Here is an 18,201-nt window from a genome sequence, read left to right on the forward strand (position 1 = left end):
GTAGGTATGGAGAATGCCAGACAGGGTCTTGAACCTGAGAACGTGATTGGTTTTGAACCTATAATTAAGTCCACTCAAGATGAGCTGTATAATGACCGAGCACAACGGCATCCCTTCTCAAGAATCCAGGAACCTCACACGCTTGTCGGAGCGTTTGGGCTTGCTGAGGGCACCCCGAGCTTGTGTTCATTAGATGGTGAACTAAAAGAAAGCATTTGTGTGAGAGATTGTGGCATTTGGACATTCGTGTCTCAGTGCGTTTCGTGTCGACGCCGACGGCTCGAGACCGCGCCCTGTTCCTCTGTGACCGGTAAGCGTTCATGTGGCCGGCGGGGGCGCAGACACGCGTTTCAGCGAAAGTGCATAAAAGCATGTTTGCCACAGTTACTTTTGAAACGTGTGAGAAGGGCAGTGCGTCTGGTTTGGGACGACGCGATAACCTGAGTGTAGGGTTAGAAAACCGGTAGCTCTTTCTGGACTTCGACTTTTAGATGCGGACACAAGTAGCTTTGTCCATAGTCGATTTTGTAGTAAAAAGGTTTATTCCGGGTTTCAGAACTTTTAAATGCAATTGGGTGAATCTAAAGTTTAAGTGTGGACATTTGGACGATGTAGCGAACTGTAGCCCGGTGATGTGTTGAACTGCGTGGTGCAAATATGTGGTTTAATTGTGACGTAGTGCAGAACGCGCACTCATCGGCAGTTTTTTTTTTCTAAAAAAAAAACTTGAATAAAAGGGGGGCGTATGTGATGTGTGGTGCGCGTTCAAAGTGCGCGCCTTCGAAAAGTGCGCGTCACGGAAAAAAAAAAAAACAAAAGGAGAAATACCAGAGTGCACGTGCGGTGCTGCTTAAACAAGAATGACGACGTTAAAGAGCGTCAAGCACGAGGATGCGTGGCAGGACGTGAAGTAAACAAAAGGTAAAACATCCAATGGGCAGCGAACACGGAGATTTCAAGGCCCAATGGCTTGACACCACGAAACAGCAGTATCTCCAATGAGAACGAGACAAGTGGGCCAGAGCTGAAGCAGGAGCCTGGGGAGACCAGAGCAAGGGGAATTCGAGGCAGGAGTGCAAGCGGAAGGTCGTCACCGGACCGGGCGCTGAAGATGGGCCGTTGGGTTCCGGACCCGAGCCTACAGGACTTCCACCGGCCGGGGCCTCCTGCTGTCGGGTTCCCGCTCCAAAGGACCGTGGCCATCCGGTCCTGAACTCCTTTCCAGGGCCTGCGGACTTTGGTTCCGGCAGGCGAGCTACAGCCGTCGGGCTCCGGGCCCGAGCTGTGCGCCCAGCTGCTTGACTAGGTCGACCCTAGTTCCCGGACGCGTCGCCACCAGCCTGCGTTCTCCCGTCTCCGACGTGTCCACGCTCCTCAAGCCGAAACCATCACGATTTGGTAGGGCTTTTCGACGTGTCGCCAGCAGCCAGCGTTCCCTCGTCCTCGTCCAGCCCACGCACTGACGCAGGAGTCACGGCGTTCCGGTTTCTCATCACCGCCGAAAACCAACTTGTGGGTGAGACTGCACCGATACTCTTGCGCTACTCCCATCACTCAGCCCCTTTCGAACGTTAGGTTTAGTTACTGACTTTGAACGTTCTTGTTGGGTGTTTACAGATGTGTTTCGTCATGTCCAGTCAACTGTTTATTAAGTGTTTTGTTTTTGTGAGGAATCTTTGCCTTTTCACTTTTCAATTAAACTTTTTGTGTGTTTCTTGGAAACCGAACGGCTTTGTCCTTATTAACAAAACTCTCTGAGGCTCAGCCCGGGAGAAAAACAAATCAGAAACAAGAACCCTGCATCACAATGAGCAAGCATGCAGGCATGTGGCGGTCTCTTGTGGTGGCTGCAGTAACTATGCAGTCCATGATGCTCAATTCAGCCAATGGCCATGAATTCGGGTACTCACACCTCATTATAACAAAGTTGCACTGTACATGAAAGTAAGTTCATTATGTAAGAAACGGCAACAAAATATTTCCGGATCTCCGGCGAACGTTCATAAAAGCCCATGTATTACATATCTCGCGGCAACGAAATGTTTTTGGACAGCGATCCCACATTAACGAATTTTCTACCACGGTTCGGGCCTTATTTTACCCTCCCACCAAAGGTTAATTGTCAAAAATATGCTCGTATGCGCACTCAAAATTTGTAAACGTCTGCTTTCGCTGCGCTAGCGTGGGTACCGCCATTTTTGTTTACTTAAATCGGCGATGGAGTCTCTGTCCGGCAACACGCCTGGCCACACTGCAGCAAGCGATGGCAAATGATCATGCTGCGATGGCAAATGATCACGCGGGCTTCACCACCACTGTGCAAGCATCACGCACGGATTGCGCTTCGGCCTCACCAGACGAAGATTTGGACGAAGGCGCACCTGACGGCGAGATTGGTGGCAGTGCAGTGCCTCTATCCCTGACCAACGCCTGGGGGGAACTTCGAGTCATGGACATCGACATCCCAGATGAACTCACCGTTGACGCGTTCGTTCGCGCCGATGACGACGTATTCGTGTGCGAGGAAGTGACCGACGAGGCCATTATCGAAAGCGTGCGTGAAGCTGACGGACACCGAGGACCAAGAAGAGACGCAGGTGGAGAAACCCAAACCGCGGGTTGTTTTGGATACGCTGGACACCCTTCGCTCCTTCTTTGGCGTACTTGACGACGACGTAGCAATGGACCACTTTTTTCAGTGCCAAGGGAGAGCTTTGAAGTTGTTGCATGGCAAGGGTCGGCAAAGTAAGTTGACCGACTACTGGCAATAAATTTTCGTTTTGCTGGCTGTATGGCTGTTTTTATGTCTCACACTCACGGCAACGAAATTCTCGCGAAAACGAAATTTTTCGGTTTCCCCGGCGATTTCATTATTGCGGGTTTCGACTGTATTTGCATTTGAGTATAGTATGGTCTGGTCGTTTGGGTATATAACACCATTTTTTTAAAGTGAAGGGATCAATTTCTAGCTGACTAAGAATTAATTGTGAATTCTGGACTGTGTGCTGCGCTGGAATGTTTGGCTGGCATCCTCTCGGAGCCTCGATTACTGATTTGCAGCGATTTCTGACCATGCCAGAAAAGTGTTGTAGGGCCTTTTTAGTGAGGCTTTTTCATCCACAGATTAGAGCCAGAAATTGACAATTTGCCCCGAAAGTGATGGCTTTGACACCTATTCAAGGTCTTCTACTGTACAGTATACCAATGAAGTTTGGTGTTGAAACTGTTGCTTCTGAAGTTCGTTGATGGACTCGTTTCCTTCCATCTAGACCTTGGAGGCCAAGCTGTCTCAGGCCGAGGCTGCCTGTGAGCATCTGAAACAGCAAGAACGCCAGCTCCTGCTTGAAAGAGAGTCTTTGCTAAGGACCTGTGCCGAAGACAAGGCTCAGGCGATTGAAATGTAAGCAAGATCGCACTAGCTCTTTTTACAGCTCAGCTGTTGTAAAGCTTATTTCTCTATACCTTCATGGTCCTGAATCACGGCACATTTTTCCAGAGATGTCATTAAAAGAAAAAGTTTACTGAACCCAAAAGAAAAGATAGAGAGATGTTCTTCACACATACATCAATAAGCATATGCTGCCTTTGTCCCCGCCAGCGTTGTGATATATCTGTCAGCGAGCATGCCTTGTTTGTCTGCAGATAAATTTTTCGTTCTGTTCCCATCAAGTGGAACTCTGTGCGCCAAATTGAAGAAGAAGTTTTGAGAAATTTCTCGGGAACAAGTTCAGTGGCACCTGCTTTTAATGATAATTCACAGCTGTTGAATGGCTTCAGCACTGCTTTACTACTACTACTATGCTACATGTTTTGATGTTGATGTTCAGGTGCAAGAACTCGATCCTGGAAATGCACCATGGTGCGATGAAGAGGTTAAGGGAAGAGCTGCTGTCCTTGTCGGAACGTGAAAAGGAACAGGTCATCCAAGAATACGAGGCAAGATTACAGGAGCTGAAGTAAGTTTTGTCTTTTCTTGACGTTAAATCCAAACAACAGAGAAGTTCTGGGAAAGATTGGAGTTCAAAAAGGAAAAAAAATCTTTGAGCCTACATTTTGACAAGTTGGCTTGTCTTCATTCGCTGTGGGCAAGTCCATTTGTCAAAATCTTTGCTTCAGGGACACCCTCCTCCCCATTTTAAGAATGTTTTCTCTTCATAAGTTTAGATGCCTAATATCAGACATTCTTAAAGGCAGTGCTAAAGGATGCTTATTAGGCCTAAAGGTAGTTTTAAAGCAATACAGTATCCTTACACAGAGTGCTAAAAGAAGGTATTATCCTTTTAATGTTTGGTTCTTGTGATGATTTGAGTTGACCATAATTGGTTCTCTGGAAATACATTTAAAAAAATTTTAATCATGTATGCTTCCCAACACTTCCTGGGATTTCATAAAGTATCAGGAACTGTATATCAACTAAACAGTGTTGCAGATACAACATAGAGCAGAAATTTGTTAATACCATGGCATCAGGAAATATATTGATATAATTTTACGAGAGTTCTACAACCGATACGGTGTGTTATATTGGTTGACTTCACGCACATATGCTTCATCACCTTTTTCAGTTAGCATGGCCAAACTTGAAAGTAAAATTGAGCAAAAACTGTAGCATTGCAGTATTGTTGGCATTTGTACTTACGCTTGCAGCTATGGGAGTCATTCATTTCTTCTTTTCATTTCCAGCTCCAATTACAGTACCTTGCAGCAGACCATCAGTGACGTGAAAGAGCTTTACATACGGAGTTGTGAAGAAAAACGTATGCTTGAGTCCCAGATCCAAGATCTGACTAGGAGAGAGCAAAATATTAAGCAGGACACTGAAGAGAGGCTTCACAAAGAGTTCAAGGAAGTCCTGCAGAACGGTGATTACCTGATCTCAGATTTTTGTCCGAGAAACTTGACTTGAATCAGGAGCTAGCAGACACATTTCTCTCTGTCCTTGTCTGCTGTTGACTTCCATGTAGTATTTACATTCATGTTACATATTCATGTTACTATACATACATGTCAGCTCATGAATTGACAGTAAAGTTTGCGAATATTGCATCGACTTTTTTAAATGATCTGGTCTCAGAAATGCTATGCTCCTTGGTCTCCAAATGTTTCGTTGTAATGTGTGTATAGTCAAAGAACATAGCAACAGTACTTGCTTTGAATGAGTTTATGCAGTAAGTTCTTTAAATAGAGTAAAAACTGACAGCAGTTATGTGAGTAGTATGCAAAGACTGCACAGCAAGAACCATGACTTTGTGTCCACGTCTTAACACCCAAGTTTTTTACATTGTGAACCCTGTCAACTTGTGTCTAGATTCTGTCATTATAAAGAAAGTGTGTCTTTTTCCCGGTCTGTGCTGTTCCAAGTTTCCTAGCATGTTATGTCATAAGGCAAACTACTGCTAACGAAATGTGTGTGTGTGTGTGTGTATCACACAAAGGTGATGCACTGAGGACAATTTTTTAGAGCATGCTTTCCCCCTTCCTTTTCATTGTTACAACTGAAGGGTTTTAAGATTTTTACCATTCACAAATTGATAGGCATGAATGTACATAAAAGTAAGTTTTTAACCGTGTGGTTACACTTTGGCACTTTTGAACTTAGTCACAGGTATATACGTCAAAGGCATTTCAAGAAATGTATCGAAAATCTTCTAAACATCTGGGAAATGCAATAGTTTTTTTATGCCTTCAGAATTACTTTTGTAGCTGTGGGTGTCTTGAAATAATTAAGGACATCACTTGGGACAGTAATCAAGAAAGCTATATTAATTCACTTTGTTAATTAGTACCCTGGCAGCAGCTTGCATAAGCAAAGATGCTTCTAGGGCCTAGTGTTGACACCTGTCATCTCTTACGGGTAGTCGAGCTTCCCACATTTTCAGTAAGCGTGCTAATTTCAGGGGCAGTGCTCGGACCCCGAGCACATCCTGCACACATGCCTCACAGAGTGAGGAAATGCGCACACAGAGTGAAAGAATATAGTGCACGTTCCAGTACCCTGGCTTTTTAGGTGAACGAAGGAAGTGTGCTGTCAAAAAGGCTTGTAGAACCCGACCTTTGCGAATGAAGACTTGGAGATTGGCATCGCAAGACGTTTCGGAAAGATCATGAAATCTAAACTTTGTGCCTGGAAATAGCGCATATGCTTTCAGAAAATGTGGCCAGCACACGCTGTCATAGCAGAGGACGTGGTCTGAGACCTCTTCTCAAGTGTTTGTGCATGTTCGAGCTGTTGCTGCTGGCATTCGCCGCCTCGCAATGTCGCGTACTCCAAGTTCCCCATAAGTGTGAAACAGCCTGTACGTGACATGGAAGGCATACGTTTACGACATAAGGGGTCTACTTTTTTGCGCGATACCTCACGAGCTGGTTTTGTTAACCATCAGCCGTTACAATAACTCAAGCAATGTGTATTTTCTGTCTGCTTGCCTTGTTTTTTTAGCTCGGCCGGTGTGGGAGGAAGAGATGATGAAAGACTTCAAGCAGCAGCTCGAGCAGGAAAAACAAAAGTGGCGGAAAGACTTTGACGCTGAAAAACAGGCTGCCCTGGCAGAACTGACGGAGCGGCTTGGCAGAGAATATGGGCAGCGCCATTCTGAAAGGGTACAATTTCTGTAATGCTTCTTTTTTGTAGAGCGATAGTGCTATTCCTTCTGGTACAAATCCAGAAAATGATCTTGTGCGTGCTTTTGACATTGAAACTCGCCAAAGCCAATTTTCTCCTCTTCCTCCTTATATTTCCATTGTCATAGCAACAAGCCTGCCCATTGTTTCTTTGCTCTCCTCTTTCGCGGGCTCCTCTTAGTCAGTTAAGCTCCGAAGTGATGTGCAGGCGCCCTACGGGCCATCAGCTTTTGTTACATGACTCCTGTTCCAGCATTACAAAGGTAAATGTAAACAGCGTGCCTCTGCTTGCCATGGAGGAATACCGGCACAGGAATGATGCCATGGAATGCTTTCCAGGGTTGTCGCTACTATGCTGGACGTGTTTTTTTTTACCATGTTCAAATTCAGCGTTATCTTTTTCCCTTCAATCATATGCTCCCAAAGGGTAAGCGAATTTGTTAACACAGTTTGCAGTGAAGATGACAGAAGTTGACTATAAGCGTCATCATCAGCATTAGGCAGTCGTTCGCCACTTGTGCTCGGACTTAGTGTTGTGTTCCTGACTGGTACATCAGTGGTTCCTAAGTCCTAGTAAATATGAAACTGCTTCACATGTCATTGATCTTTAGATGGTATGGTGGGCTCAGAAGCTTACTCTCCTGGTCATCTAATGCTTTTAAGAGTTGTTAGGATGAATGAGAGGAAGAATAAAGTGTTCTTGGTATATTCAAATGAATTTACTGAAAATTGTTCTCACATGACTATACAAGCTCATTACCTCGAATTTCACGGGACCGGAAAAAAAAATGTCCGAACTAGCCGAATGCCAAATTATCTAAAGTATAAAAAAAAACAATATAGATGTCTATTACATCAAAGCACTTTCATTTTCCTAATGAGTACGTAAATTGTGTACCAAGTGTGCATAAGATATATACAGAACTCATTATTTTTGTCAACCTGTGACTTCTTTCAAAACGTGATAATGGTTCAGGACCCCATGTTTCAACTAGCATAAAACCTGCTTGGCACCTCTCCCTTATTATGTGCAGCGACCACCACCAACACTACCATGCGCACGTGATGATACGTATCTCGGCAATAAAATGGCTGGCAACTGATCGTTCGTCTGTCGCGATGTAGCAAGCTCACGGACTGTGGCTGAAGTTCTTCATCTTCAACAGCCTCTGTCATGTTTGAGTTTTTTTTTTTACACTGCGCGCTCATCGCCCCTAGTCAAGACAAAGCTGCTAACTGCTACCTCGGTCGTGATGCCATTATGGTATCCACACACTTCTGAAGGCATGGTGCAGTCTACACTCGGAGCAGAAGCAAAACTGCTCTGCCGTGGAAGAAACGCGACTCGTTGGTGCCTAATCATGGGTGGCAACAACGCAGCCTGAAAACAATGCAGGTGGAAACAAAACTACTGCTTGGCGCAGCTGTGTCCTTAGTCTCTATTTACGTGAGTGTAGAGTCCAGGTTGTTCACGTATGCTGAAAAGTTTGCCGCAGCTATTGAAGCCTCAATTGGTCACCAACGACGTGATTGTGAATGGTGACCATGCCTCTCTGAAGGCCTGCGGCCGTTTCAGTTGTGCGTGAATGTCGTTTTCGATCCTTTGCGTTGCACATTTGCAGGTGCTTCACACTGCAAGGTATGTCCGGAATGACCTGGTTGCAGCCAGATATGTCCTAATTAACGAGAGCTTGATATTATTAAACTATGCACATGCTTCTTGTGACCAGAGAACATGTTTTAATCATCTGACTTTCCAAATGAATGTAGGTTGAATTAACAAGCTTTTACTGTACCTTGCCTCCTGCCTTACGGGCTTCCACAGAAATGATTTACTCTATTCCGAGAAAAGTGTTCCACAGCGTAGAAGTTTTAAAGCTGAGTAGAAAGACATGTTTCGATGGTTTGGTGTGATGCATGTCTGTTACGTGTGTCTGGTGACGAATGTCTTTATGTTAGATCAGTGGTTCTAAATTGGGGGTTCGCGGATCCTAGGGGGCCCATTTCTAAGATCCGCGAAACCCCAGCCCACTTTTTGTCTTGATTTTTTTATTGTTTTTACGTATACAACTCTGTTTAAGCGCAACTGTGCCACGTATTGGTGAACTGTCCAAAATTAAGTGATGTGGCACACTTGTTTGATGTTTTGGTAGCAATAAAAGGCACCTGTTGCATGCTCTGGTTGTGTTAATTTACGTATGTACCCTCTCCTCCACTGCAAGGAGTCCCCCCATCATTTCGACCAGTCCACAAGGGGTCCTTGACACATCCATGGCTGAGAACCACTGTATTAGATGATTTTTAATTATATATAAACATCTTTAGCACATTCTGACAAGAAAGAAGCAGCACATGTTACAGTCTTATGACAGGTTTATCTTTTAAAATTGAAACTGTGCTGTAACATACAAGGTCATGAGATGTCAACCAAAAGTGACTCAGTGCTGTGTCAGGAAATGAAAAGCTTAGCAAGGAACGCCCTCTTGGAAAGTTTTGGCTTCATCTGTGTCGTTTATCATTGAGTCATTACTTTTGTTTCCAATAGTAACTCAACTTGTGCTGATCGTGAAGGACCCCGGGACGGGTGAATTGCAACTTAGCCACATTTGGATGGTACTGTATGTCTTTTCTAACTCGTGACTGTGCACTAATGTTCAGGATGAAAAAGGTGAAAAACAAAAGGAAGCATTGGATCAAGAGAGAAACCAGCAGATTCACCACTGGAAAGAGGTACGCTCGTGTATCATGTACACAGCTTCATATTCCTACAACTTGCAGTAACATGTCAGAATAGCAATGTGCAATATCTCACCTAATGCATTGCATGCTAATGCATATTTAAAAATGAATAAATATGTGCACTTCCACTACTTTGGCAATACTGCTGGTGTTGATAATTGGCCAACTCATCGTTAATAGACAGTCATGTTGAAGAATTGCTAGTTGGCATATTGCTACCTGTTGATGAAGTCTGTGTTAGTTTAGCCATTCATCGCTTTCTGGTTGTAATAAAGCAAAAAATGTTGGTGTGGTAAATGGCACCTAGATTTCGCGAGTGAATTTGCCTGAATGGTGTTAACAAGCAACCATATTTCAAAGCAAAAAGGAGGCTATTTTTAAATTATTATTTTTTATGTCGCACACTTTCAGCCAAGTATAGGGCATCTTATTCTTTTCTCTTGGTTGTTACTTATTACTGCATTGTGATTTTTTTTTATCAAGTGAGTTTTGTACAACAGTAAGTACTGAACTTACTCAATTCACTGCAACAGTAAATTAAGTCAGTATTCGGAATTCTTCTCTTGTGTGAGTAGCATCCCTGATTAGTCATTAGGATGTGATCATGTGGCCACGTCACCCGTTATTAGTCAATAATCTCGCATAATAGATTTTTGTTTTTGAAGCCCATGTTATGAACTGTGTCCATTTTTGATATTCAAGACAAAAACATTGCTTTTGAAGAAATTCGACAGCTTACTCATAATCTTAAGTTGTCGCCATCAGCCTATTGTTTTTAAATGACCACTGCGGGAGAAAGACCTCTCCTGATGATGCAGGCTGATTTGATTTTCAAATCTAAAGTATCTTATTTCTGTTTACAGTAGTTATTTATGAAGCAGAGAGAGACAAAGAATTTTTCGTGATATGCATATCTGCAATGAAAAATGACTGACACAAGTGACTGAGGAGCATGATAGAAAAACTGCAACATGTGATGCTCTTGTTCCTGTGAACACTTGATAGGCACTCTCATTATCAGAGTTCCTGGGAACAAGTGTGCCACATGTCACAATTTTCTCTCTCTCTGGTCGTTGGTCACTGTTGCCAGTTTGTTTTTCGTTGCAGCCGTTCAGCGAAGATGAATAAAGCTTACCATCTCGTAAAACTGCTGGTTTTCAGACGGTTTCTAAGCTGCAAACTCTGGTTGATGAAAAGGATGGTGAGCTGCAGCAAGTTCTGGCTGCATCAGCAGAGAGGGAGTCACAGCTTAAGCAGAAGCTGCTGAAGTATCATAAGAAGGTGCAGCAGCAGAAGCGCGAGAACAAGGAGGAGCGGCTTGCTCAGGAGAGGCAGCATGCTGACAAACTGGCGACGCTCACAGCGCAGCTGCAGCAGCTGCACATCCATCCGCACGACGGCCTCACTAGTAGCAATCAGGTACGTTCTCTTTGCTCCTTAATTCAGGCCTTAGAAACGACAGTGGCTAGTTCAAGTACTGAAACTCGTCAAACAAATGCACAAAGCAAGAAGTATTTGAGGACAAGAATCTGTTAGTTTGCAACAACATGCACAGATGGCACGATAGTATTGTGGCAGGACAAGAAGGAAGCTTAGGTTTTATCACTGCATTGTCAGATGGTGCGTTCGGTGTGCTCCAATTGTTGACGCGCTCTTCCACGAATACTACGCATGATGGTTGCCATATCGTCTGTCTTATATGGCATCTTTTCCCCTGATTTCATTCGGTGATCCCAAGAAACATGCCACAGACATTTTATTGATAGTGATCACTAATTATATCCCTAAATCACATACTGAGCTAGCAGCAACAACTATAGAGCAGGCAATGACCACCGATTAAATAGCACTGAATGGCCTTCCATTATTGAGTTAATGGAAAGTTTGATTTACTGTTTTTGCGAGCTGACTCTCAACAAGGCATGTAGTGGCACCATGCCTATTTCCGTGTCTTCATTGCTCAAGCGACGGCTGTTGTGTGTACAGAGTATGTTCAGTAAATAATGGTGTGGCGCATTCGACGTGACATAATAGCAACAAAGAAACTTTCTCACACACAGAATTAACTTTCAACAACAACAAAAACAAGTAAAATTTTAGTGCTCTGTGAGAGAGTCACTTAACACATGAGGTTTCTTGGAAAGCTTGTGCTAATTATGGCATATATGACAAGGGAAGGACAAGAAACACTCCTCTTCCCTGTCATGTTGCTTTTTCACAGCATTTCACTTTTTGCAGAAAAAAAAAAAACAAATTATATTATTTAAATTGGTGCAGTCCTAGTGCACGGTTATAGCATGAGCTTGATTTGCAGTTGGTCCTTTCTTGTGTATGGGTGCGTTTGTCCAAGCTGCAGTTCAATGCACTGTGAGTGAATGAAGTGTTATGTAAAACACATTTTGAACTACTGCATAGTATTGGTGATGTCATCTCTTCTTTCTTGCAGAAGAGCATGGTGGAAATGATAGATAAATGGAGTGCCTGGTTTGTAGAGTGCCTGGAAAATGTTTACAGTAAGTGAAACGTCACTTTCTTTCTCTTCCCTTCAATCATAGCTCTCGATAACTTCTTTTTTTCTGGCTCAATGACGATCTCCATTGCAAGTAGTAGTGGATACACCAAAAGTGAACGCTTTTTTTCATTCTTTTTATTAGAAGCCTTATTTTCATGTAATTTATTATATATATTATACATGGCTAAGGTGAATTAATTTGTCACACTAATTGTACATTCTTCTAATATTTTTGCACTGATGTTAAGACTAGACGTGCACACACGGACACAAGAGATATGTGTAGACCGCACTTCTCTTGCAGCATGTGCCTTTACATTTCTACTTACCCTCTTGAAGTGTTTGATAGTGGATTACTACTAGAGAGAAAAAGGTCTATGATGAAAAAAAAAAAAGCTGAGAGGTAGACCTGAATCGGGATTAGTAGTAGTAGAAGTAGTAACAGTACTACGTATTAGATGGGGTGGCGTAATTCAACATTAAGTCACAAGTTCAATTTTCAGTTTTCTGCAATCACGTGTTGATACTAACATAATGGCAAGAACCACTGGGTACGTATGAAAGAATCTCAAATGGTCAGAGCTAACCTGGAGTACTCTTAATAAGACACTTCTCATAGCTGGTAAAATCAAGTCAACAAATAATTCTAGGTGGCGGGAAAAAACTGCAAGTTGTGATGTCCAATTCCATCCATGTTTCCTCTTTTTACAGAGGACATTTGCATTTACACAGAGCAAGTGGAAAAAGCAAAAAGTTCCGAGATGCGTCAGCTTCTCCACGGCTACCATCAGTACCTTCTCACGCAACGATTGCAAAGTGAAGAAAACATTCCACCAAGACCAGCGATGACACCGCCGTTGCAACGGTTGCAGCCGCAGCCACACACCACGCCTCCAGAAAGACTTTTCACCGGGAAGTCCGAGCACACATGCCCGACATTTCCCTCTCGTCTCCCCTCCAGGAGTGTGAAAGACTCTGCGGTGAAGTCACACTGCAAGCCAGTGGACTTGGACCTTTCCGGTGTTTCGGACGGAAGTGTGTTCCTGCCACCGCCTTCTCCCGTCAAAACGTCGTAGTTCAGCGTTAGAGCGTCAGCTTGGGTTCCCGCAGTGCGTGAAGTGCTTGCGTGTGTCCAGAATCCCGACTTCGCTTCTTGCTTTCCTGTGCACATTTCTAAAAGCGTAGTACCGAACAATACACCTAATTGCAGTTTCTGGAGGTCGTAGATGCGAAATCGTGTGTGATTTCCATTCAAGGAATAGAAATATGCAGCTATGACAATGTGTGGTGTTCCATTTCATTCGGTGTGATGAGTGATTACCCTGGTGCCAAGAAGGTCATCGCACTCATTGAACAAGTGCCACGAAGCCTGACGTTGTAAGTTGAGTGAGTACAAATGCATTGGTACTGCCTTTTGAGCAGGCTGTTTGTTGTGCATAGCTAGCTCGTGTAAAATGTCTGTACAGCCGCTGCACAGTTTTGCCTCTCTGCCATGGTTTCTGTGTTGGTTGCCAAGCATAGTTAATAGCATTGTACATATGGGCAGCCGTTATTTATGACATTTTTATATAAAAAGAAAAAAAAAAGTAAGCCTGAAATGTTCACTATTGAAGCAGTTCCTATTTCCTGTTGTATGCTGCACTGTATGGAAGGAAGGTTCCGGTTGGCTAGCATGTGTGATTGTAAATATGCTGATGTTAAAACACCACTGTCATATTCTGTTTGGCATAGAACATTAAGCACTCCCATTTTATGACTGTAAAAATGTATTATGGAAACTGTGATCAAGCTGTGTGCAAACCTGGTGATGAGCCATTTACTCACTTTCTGTAGTTCATCTGATCCTCGTCAGTAACGTTCACACATTTCTACTCCTGTGTCATTTCCTTGCACATATTTTACAAGACTACATACTCATGGGGGCTCCTAGAACATGTGGGTATGTTCACAAGGCCATATTAATGACCCATATTTTGCATTGTACTTGCATAGTTTTCTCGTTTTACTGTATCTCGGTGGTGAACTGAACTAGTTTTACTTGTTCACTTTATGTGTAAGACATGTGCTCACATTTCCTTATTTATCACGTGTACTTTAGGCACTATACTGAATGCATTGATCAGTTTGGTGCCAAGGGAAAACCCCTTATTCTAGTACTTTTATGTCTAAACCCTATGTTGTACATACCTTCTTCTACTATTTGTACATGCTTTTGTCTTTATTGTCAACTATCGGGAGTTTTAAAATTTTTGCTTTACACATTTCCCTGGTTATCTTTGGGCTTATAGTTATAAGTTGTGGGAAAAGCAGGTGAATAAAATAACATTAAGAAGATGTTTCAATTTTTAAAATGAGACAGGTAGATCTATTTTTTGCTTTTTTGTCCGTATCAATGTTTAATACAGGGATCACAGGATATTGTGCATGTTGCGGGTTTTATGCTTGAATACGCACACTAGTTTGCCAGTTTAAAATTCGTAAATTAGCAGTATTAAAAATAGTTGTTTGCTTCCACATACACTCATTGGATCACCCTATGTGCCAAATTTCACGCATTTAAAGCCGCGAGTGCAACGCTTTACGAGTACTTTTTCATTTAAAAAAATGATGGTATGTAATGCCTTCTTAATGCCATGGTCACTGGTTTCGGTTTTAGTTTACAGCCAGGAAAAACAAAAGTGAATGGACTGCGCAGTACCATTTTAGATTTACTTGCTTGTGTTTGCGGCTCGACGTGTATGAATAAACTATTGTTACGAAACTTGCCAAGCGTCCTTTCTTTTTCCCGCCGCCTGGAACGCGACATAAAGTGCCCAAATTTCTCACCGAGTGAAACGGAAGTTCGGATTGCAAGAAAATATTCGTTCTGTAGGCAATCAACGGGAGGCCGGCATCAGCTGGGTGACGGGAGCTCACGTGCCACTATTTACATACGGGCACTTTGAAATCAACTTCCGGTCGTGTACATCCGTTTTGTTCGGAGAGTGCGCAGAAGCTGGGGGCGTCGAACGCGTAGCCATCTTGGTGTTTTGGGTGTTGTTGTAGGGTATTATATCTGTGATAATCGGCCGGCAGCGAAGCGCTGTGCGTTCGTCCGAAGTGTATTTTATGATTTGAGAGGCTACTCGTCGTCGCGAGATATTTATTGCAGCTGATTTCAGCCTCATTGTTCACTCGTCGCCAGTGGGGCACAGGAGTCAGCGGCTTAGGATGGCCAATAAAGATGATGAATACGATTATCTTTTCAAAGGTAAGCCAATTTTCTGCTCCGCTTACCGTTGCTAGTCAACAGCAGCGCGTAAATTGTGTGCCTCTGCCGCGCTTTCTAATTTTTACTTTCGTACCTGTCCTCGTTTGCCGGATCTGCTCCCCGAGTCCGTTCTCAACTGGGTGAGGCTTCCATAGGCTTAATTTCGTGGCCCAACTTTTATTTCCTTAACTTCCCGAGTGCTTCTATGCTTTGCTTAATTCACCAGTCGTCCCTGACTTCACCTCTCGACTTTTCCGTCTTGGTGATTTTAATTTCGCTGCGCCGTTTCCCCGTGTTATGAGTGGGGCGGACAGTAGACGGTGACGTTTGTAGCAGGCGCTGTTTGACTGTGTCATGACTTATTTCGGCTACAGCGGCAACTGCCTCTTAAACAGAAGCACAGTCGCAACATTCGTTTCGCGTCCCTTACAGCGACGATCGTCGTAAACGCTCCCCTTGTTCGTTTAGCGACGATGTACGCCTACTTGTCCATAAGCCTAGTTCGCTCGACTCGCTTTGACGTTGAGTGTGTGCGTGTCGCGATTCTGCCCGTTGATGTCATCCTGTGCGGAAGATGACTGTGTGGTAGTTGCTTGTGCGCGGCCGTCGGCAGCCCCCACTTTTTTGTGGTCAACTTTAATCTACCGCGCCCGTGAAACATCGGCCCAGTGCTGTCGACCGGGAAACCGCTTCATTCGCTGTGCTCATTCAAGGACACGACTGAAGGAAAACATTGAGGACGTTAGTCGGTTTCGCTCCGCGTCTAGGCGGTAGTATACGCGACGATGGCAAGGTTCGTATCGGAAGGAAGATCTGCTGGCGTTGCCACCCACCGCGCTTTGTGGGGGTCGTATGAAGTGTGCCAGGCGAAACCGATGTGAGACGTGTCAGTTTGGCCATCAAATGCGTCTGCCCATACATTGCCTGCCCTGCTACCGAGCTTACGATGTGGTACGAGGGCTCAGGTTTACTCCCACAAAAGTAGTGCCGGAATTCCAACTGTATCGCTCCTGATAACGCGCCCCCACGTCATCTGAATTCCGACATTCGCTCCTGGCACATTACCGTTTATCAGCTGCTGTTCGTGCCACAGTACAGACCGATACTGACCTGCTGACCCGAAAATCGGGCTGTGAAGTCGAAAGATACGACCCAGCGCATACACCCCTCGTGTAGCATTTTAATTTAATCACCTCTGATAACATGTATTTCATTATTGACGTGCGATGGCATTTAAGCATCGTACTCCCTCACCAGAATGATTGTCATTTGAGTAAGGTGCACACAGTCCTATCAATTTATAATCCTTTGATTTGAACCTTTCAACGTAATTCAAGGGCGATGTGTCAAATCGCGCACAGAACACGTCACTAAAAGATGACGTCGTTGGTTTTTTACTCTTGCTATATTTGTTGGCAGATTGTGCAACTTCTGGGCCTGTGAAATACACTTTAGAAGCGGGAGCTGTTGATGCTGCCTGTAAACTGTTCACTGTTGAGCAGGGTCTTGCACAGTACAAATGACATGCCCTACTTTTGACATGTCAGTCGGCCTTTGTAGCTCTAATAGCTCCCACATTCTCATGTTGTGTGACTTAGTAAAAGTTTTTTGCTTGTGTAGAAAATGCTATGCAGTCGACAGTAATAGCCAAGGCTTTCTTGCCCAAGAACATGTCATTTTGTTGTTCTGATGTGCTGGCCTTGAAATGTGAGTGAGTGCTGTGAAAGAACTTCAGTACGACTGCACAACAAAAGCAGCCCCGCCGTGGTGGTCTAGTGGCTAAGGCACTCGGCTGCTGACCCGCAGGTCGTGGGATCGAATTCCGGCTGTGGCGGCTGCGTTTCCGATGGAGGCGGAAATGTTGTAGGCCAGTGTGCTCAGATTTGGGTGCACGTTAAAGTACCCATAGGTGGTCGAAATTTCCAGAGCCCTCCACTATGGCGTCTCTCATAATCATATGGTGGTTTTAGATTGTTAAACCCCACATATCATGACAATAGTTATAGCGTGGTAACTGAATGATGACGCAGAAACAAGGACACGAAGGACAACAGCTGTCTGTGTCATTCTGTCCTCACGCTGTAACTATCGTCATATCATCCCAACTAGCCCAAGCTGCCCCCCTTTTAACCCACATATCAATCAAATTAACAAAGAATGGCACGTACAGCGAAAACTGTTTTTCTTTTTTTTTTTTTTTTTGATCTGCAGTTGTACTGAAATTGTGGCCAATTTGTCTGAAATGCTGCTTTGCAAAACTAATGCAATGTTTAGGACCTCTGTCTGCTAACAGCAACACCAGGCCTTGATACTTTCACAACATATTCTACAATTTCAAAAAAGCCTCTTGGAGAGTTCTGCCAAACGCGCTTCATTTGGTTGTGCTACATCTAAATCTGTGCTTTAACCTTTGCACAGCGATCATTTCCATTATCAACAAGAAGGCAGACTCTTGAAACATTAAAGCTCTGAAAAAAAAAACAAAAAACAAAAACTAAGCTTTGGTTTGTAAACTTCTGGTCCAAGGCCCACGAACAGTCGAGGCAACATATCATGCTCTTGCACTAAAGCTGCCAGAAAGTGGCTGTGTGTGCAACTGGGTTTTGTCAGCGGGTCCTCCAATCATTGACATCATTTCTTCTCGCCAAATTAACCTTGCTCATAATTTCGTTTCATTGAACTGTTCGCACTTTATTTTGACTTCCGTAGCTACTTGGCTAATTTCTGTGTGTGGCTATGTACTGCATGGTTGGATGTAAAGCAGCGATGTGATGATGCGAGTTGTCGCATGTTAATTCTAAGTACTCGCATCAGTATACTGACAGTGTGAGCATTGTAGCAGCGACATAGCTTAGGGTGCAATGATGATGACTTGATTTTATCAGTATATTTTTCATTTTGGAAAACTAGCTCTAGTCACATGATGTGTGGGCCTAGGCTTCTCAGCTTGTAGAAATAATTCTTGAAAAGTGTCGTAGTACTGGCGATGCAGCTGCTATTTTTTTTAATTTTGGGTAGGGGGGGTCAAATACTGCAATAATTGTTGCATATATCAAATGTTTAACTGTGATTACTCGTT

The 18,201-nt window shown here is 43.8% G+C and overlaps 2 protein-coding genes across 3 annotated transcripts in view; both read left to right on the top strand.

Moving 5' to 3' along the window:
* LOC119172040 (centrosomal protein of 152 kDa) overlaps window positions 1–13,096 on the top strand; it is a 34,544-nt gene extending 21,448 nt beyond the window's left edge. For both annotated transcript variants that reach the window (XM_037423009.2, XM_075892850.1), the window contains 8 exons: window positions 3,270–3,400; window positions 3,828–3,956; window positions 4,684–4,862; window positions 6,440–6,600; window positions 9,280–9,351; window positions 10,522–10,779; window positions 11,807–11,873; window positions 12,584–13,096. In XM_037423009.2, the coding sequence (XP_037278906.2) occupies window positions 3,270–3,400; window positions 3,828–3,956; window positions 4,684–4,862; window positions 6,440–6,600; window positions 9,280–9,351; window positions 10,522–10,779; window positions 11,807–11,873; window positions 12,584–12,948 (1,362 nt within the window). In that variant the 3' untranslated portion in view covers window positions 12,949–13,096. The remainder of the gene's footprint in view (window positions 1–3,269; window positions 3,401–3,827; window positions 3,957–4,683; window positions 4,863–6,439; window positions 6,601–9,279; window positions 9,352–10,521; window positions 10,780–11,806; window positions 11,874–12,583) is intronic.
* A 1,779-nt stretch (window positions 13,097–14,875) lies between these two features.
* Rab11 (RAS oncogene family member Rab11) overlaps window positions 14,876–18,201 on the top strand; it is a 41,137-nt gene continuing 37,811 nt past the window's right edge. The window contains exon 1 of the mRNA XM_037423012.2: window positions 14,876–15,122. Coding sequence (XP_037278909.1) covers window positions 15,083–15,122 — 40 coding nt within the window. The 5' untranslated portion in view covers window positions 14,876–15,082. The remainder of the gene's footprint in view (window positions 15,123–18,201) is intronic.

This window comes from Rhipicephalus microplus, chromosome 4 (genome assembly GCF_043290135.1).
Source record: "Rhipicephalus microplus isolate Deutch F79 chromosome 4, USDA_Rmic, whole genome shotgun sequence".
Lineage (NCBI taxonomy): Eukaryota > Metazoa > Arthropoda > Arachnida > Ixodida > Ixodidae > Rhipicephalus > Rhipicephalus microplus.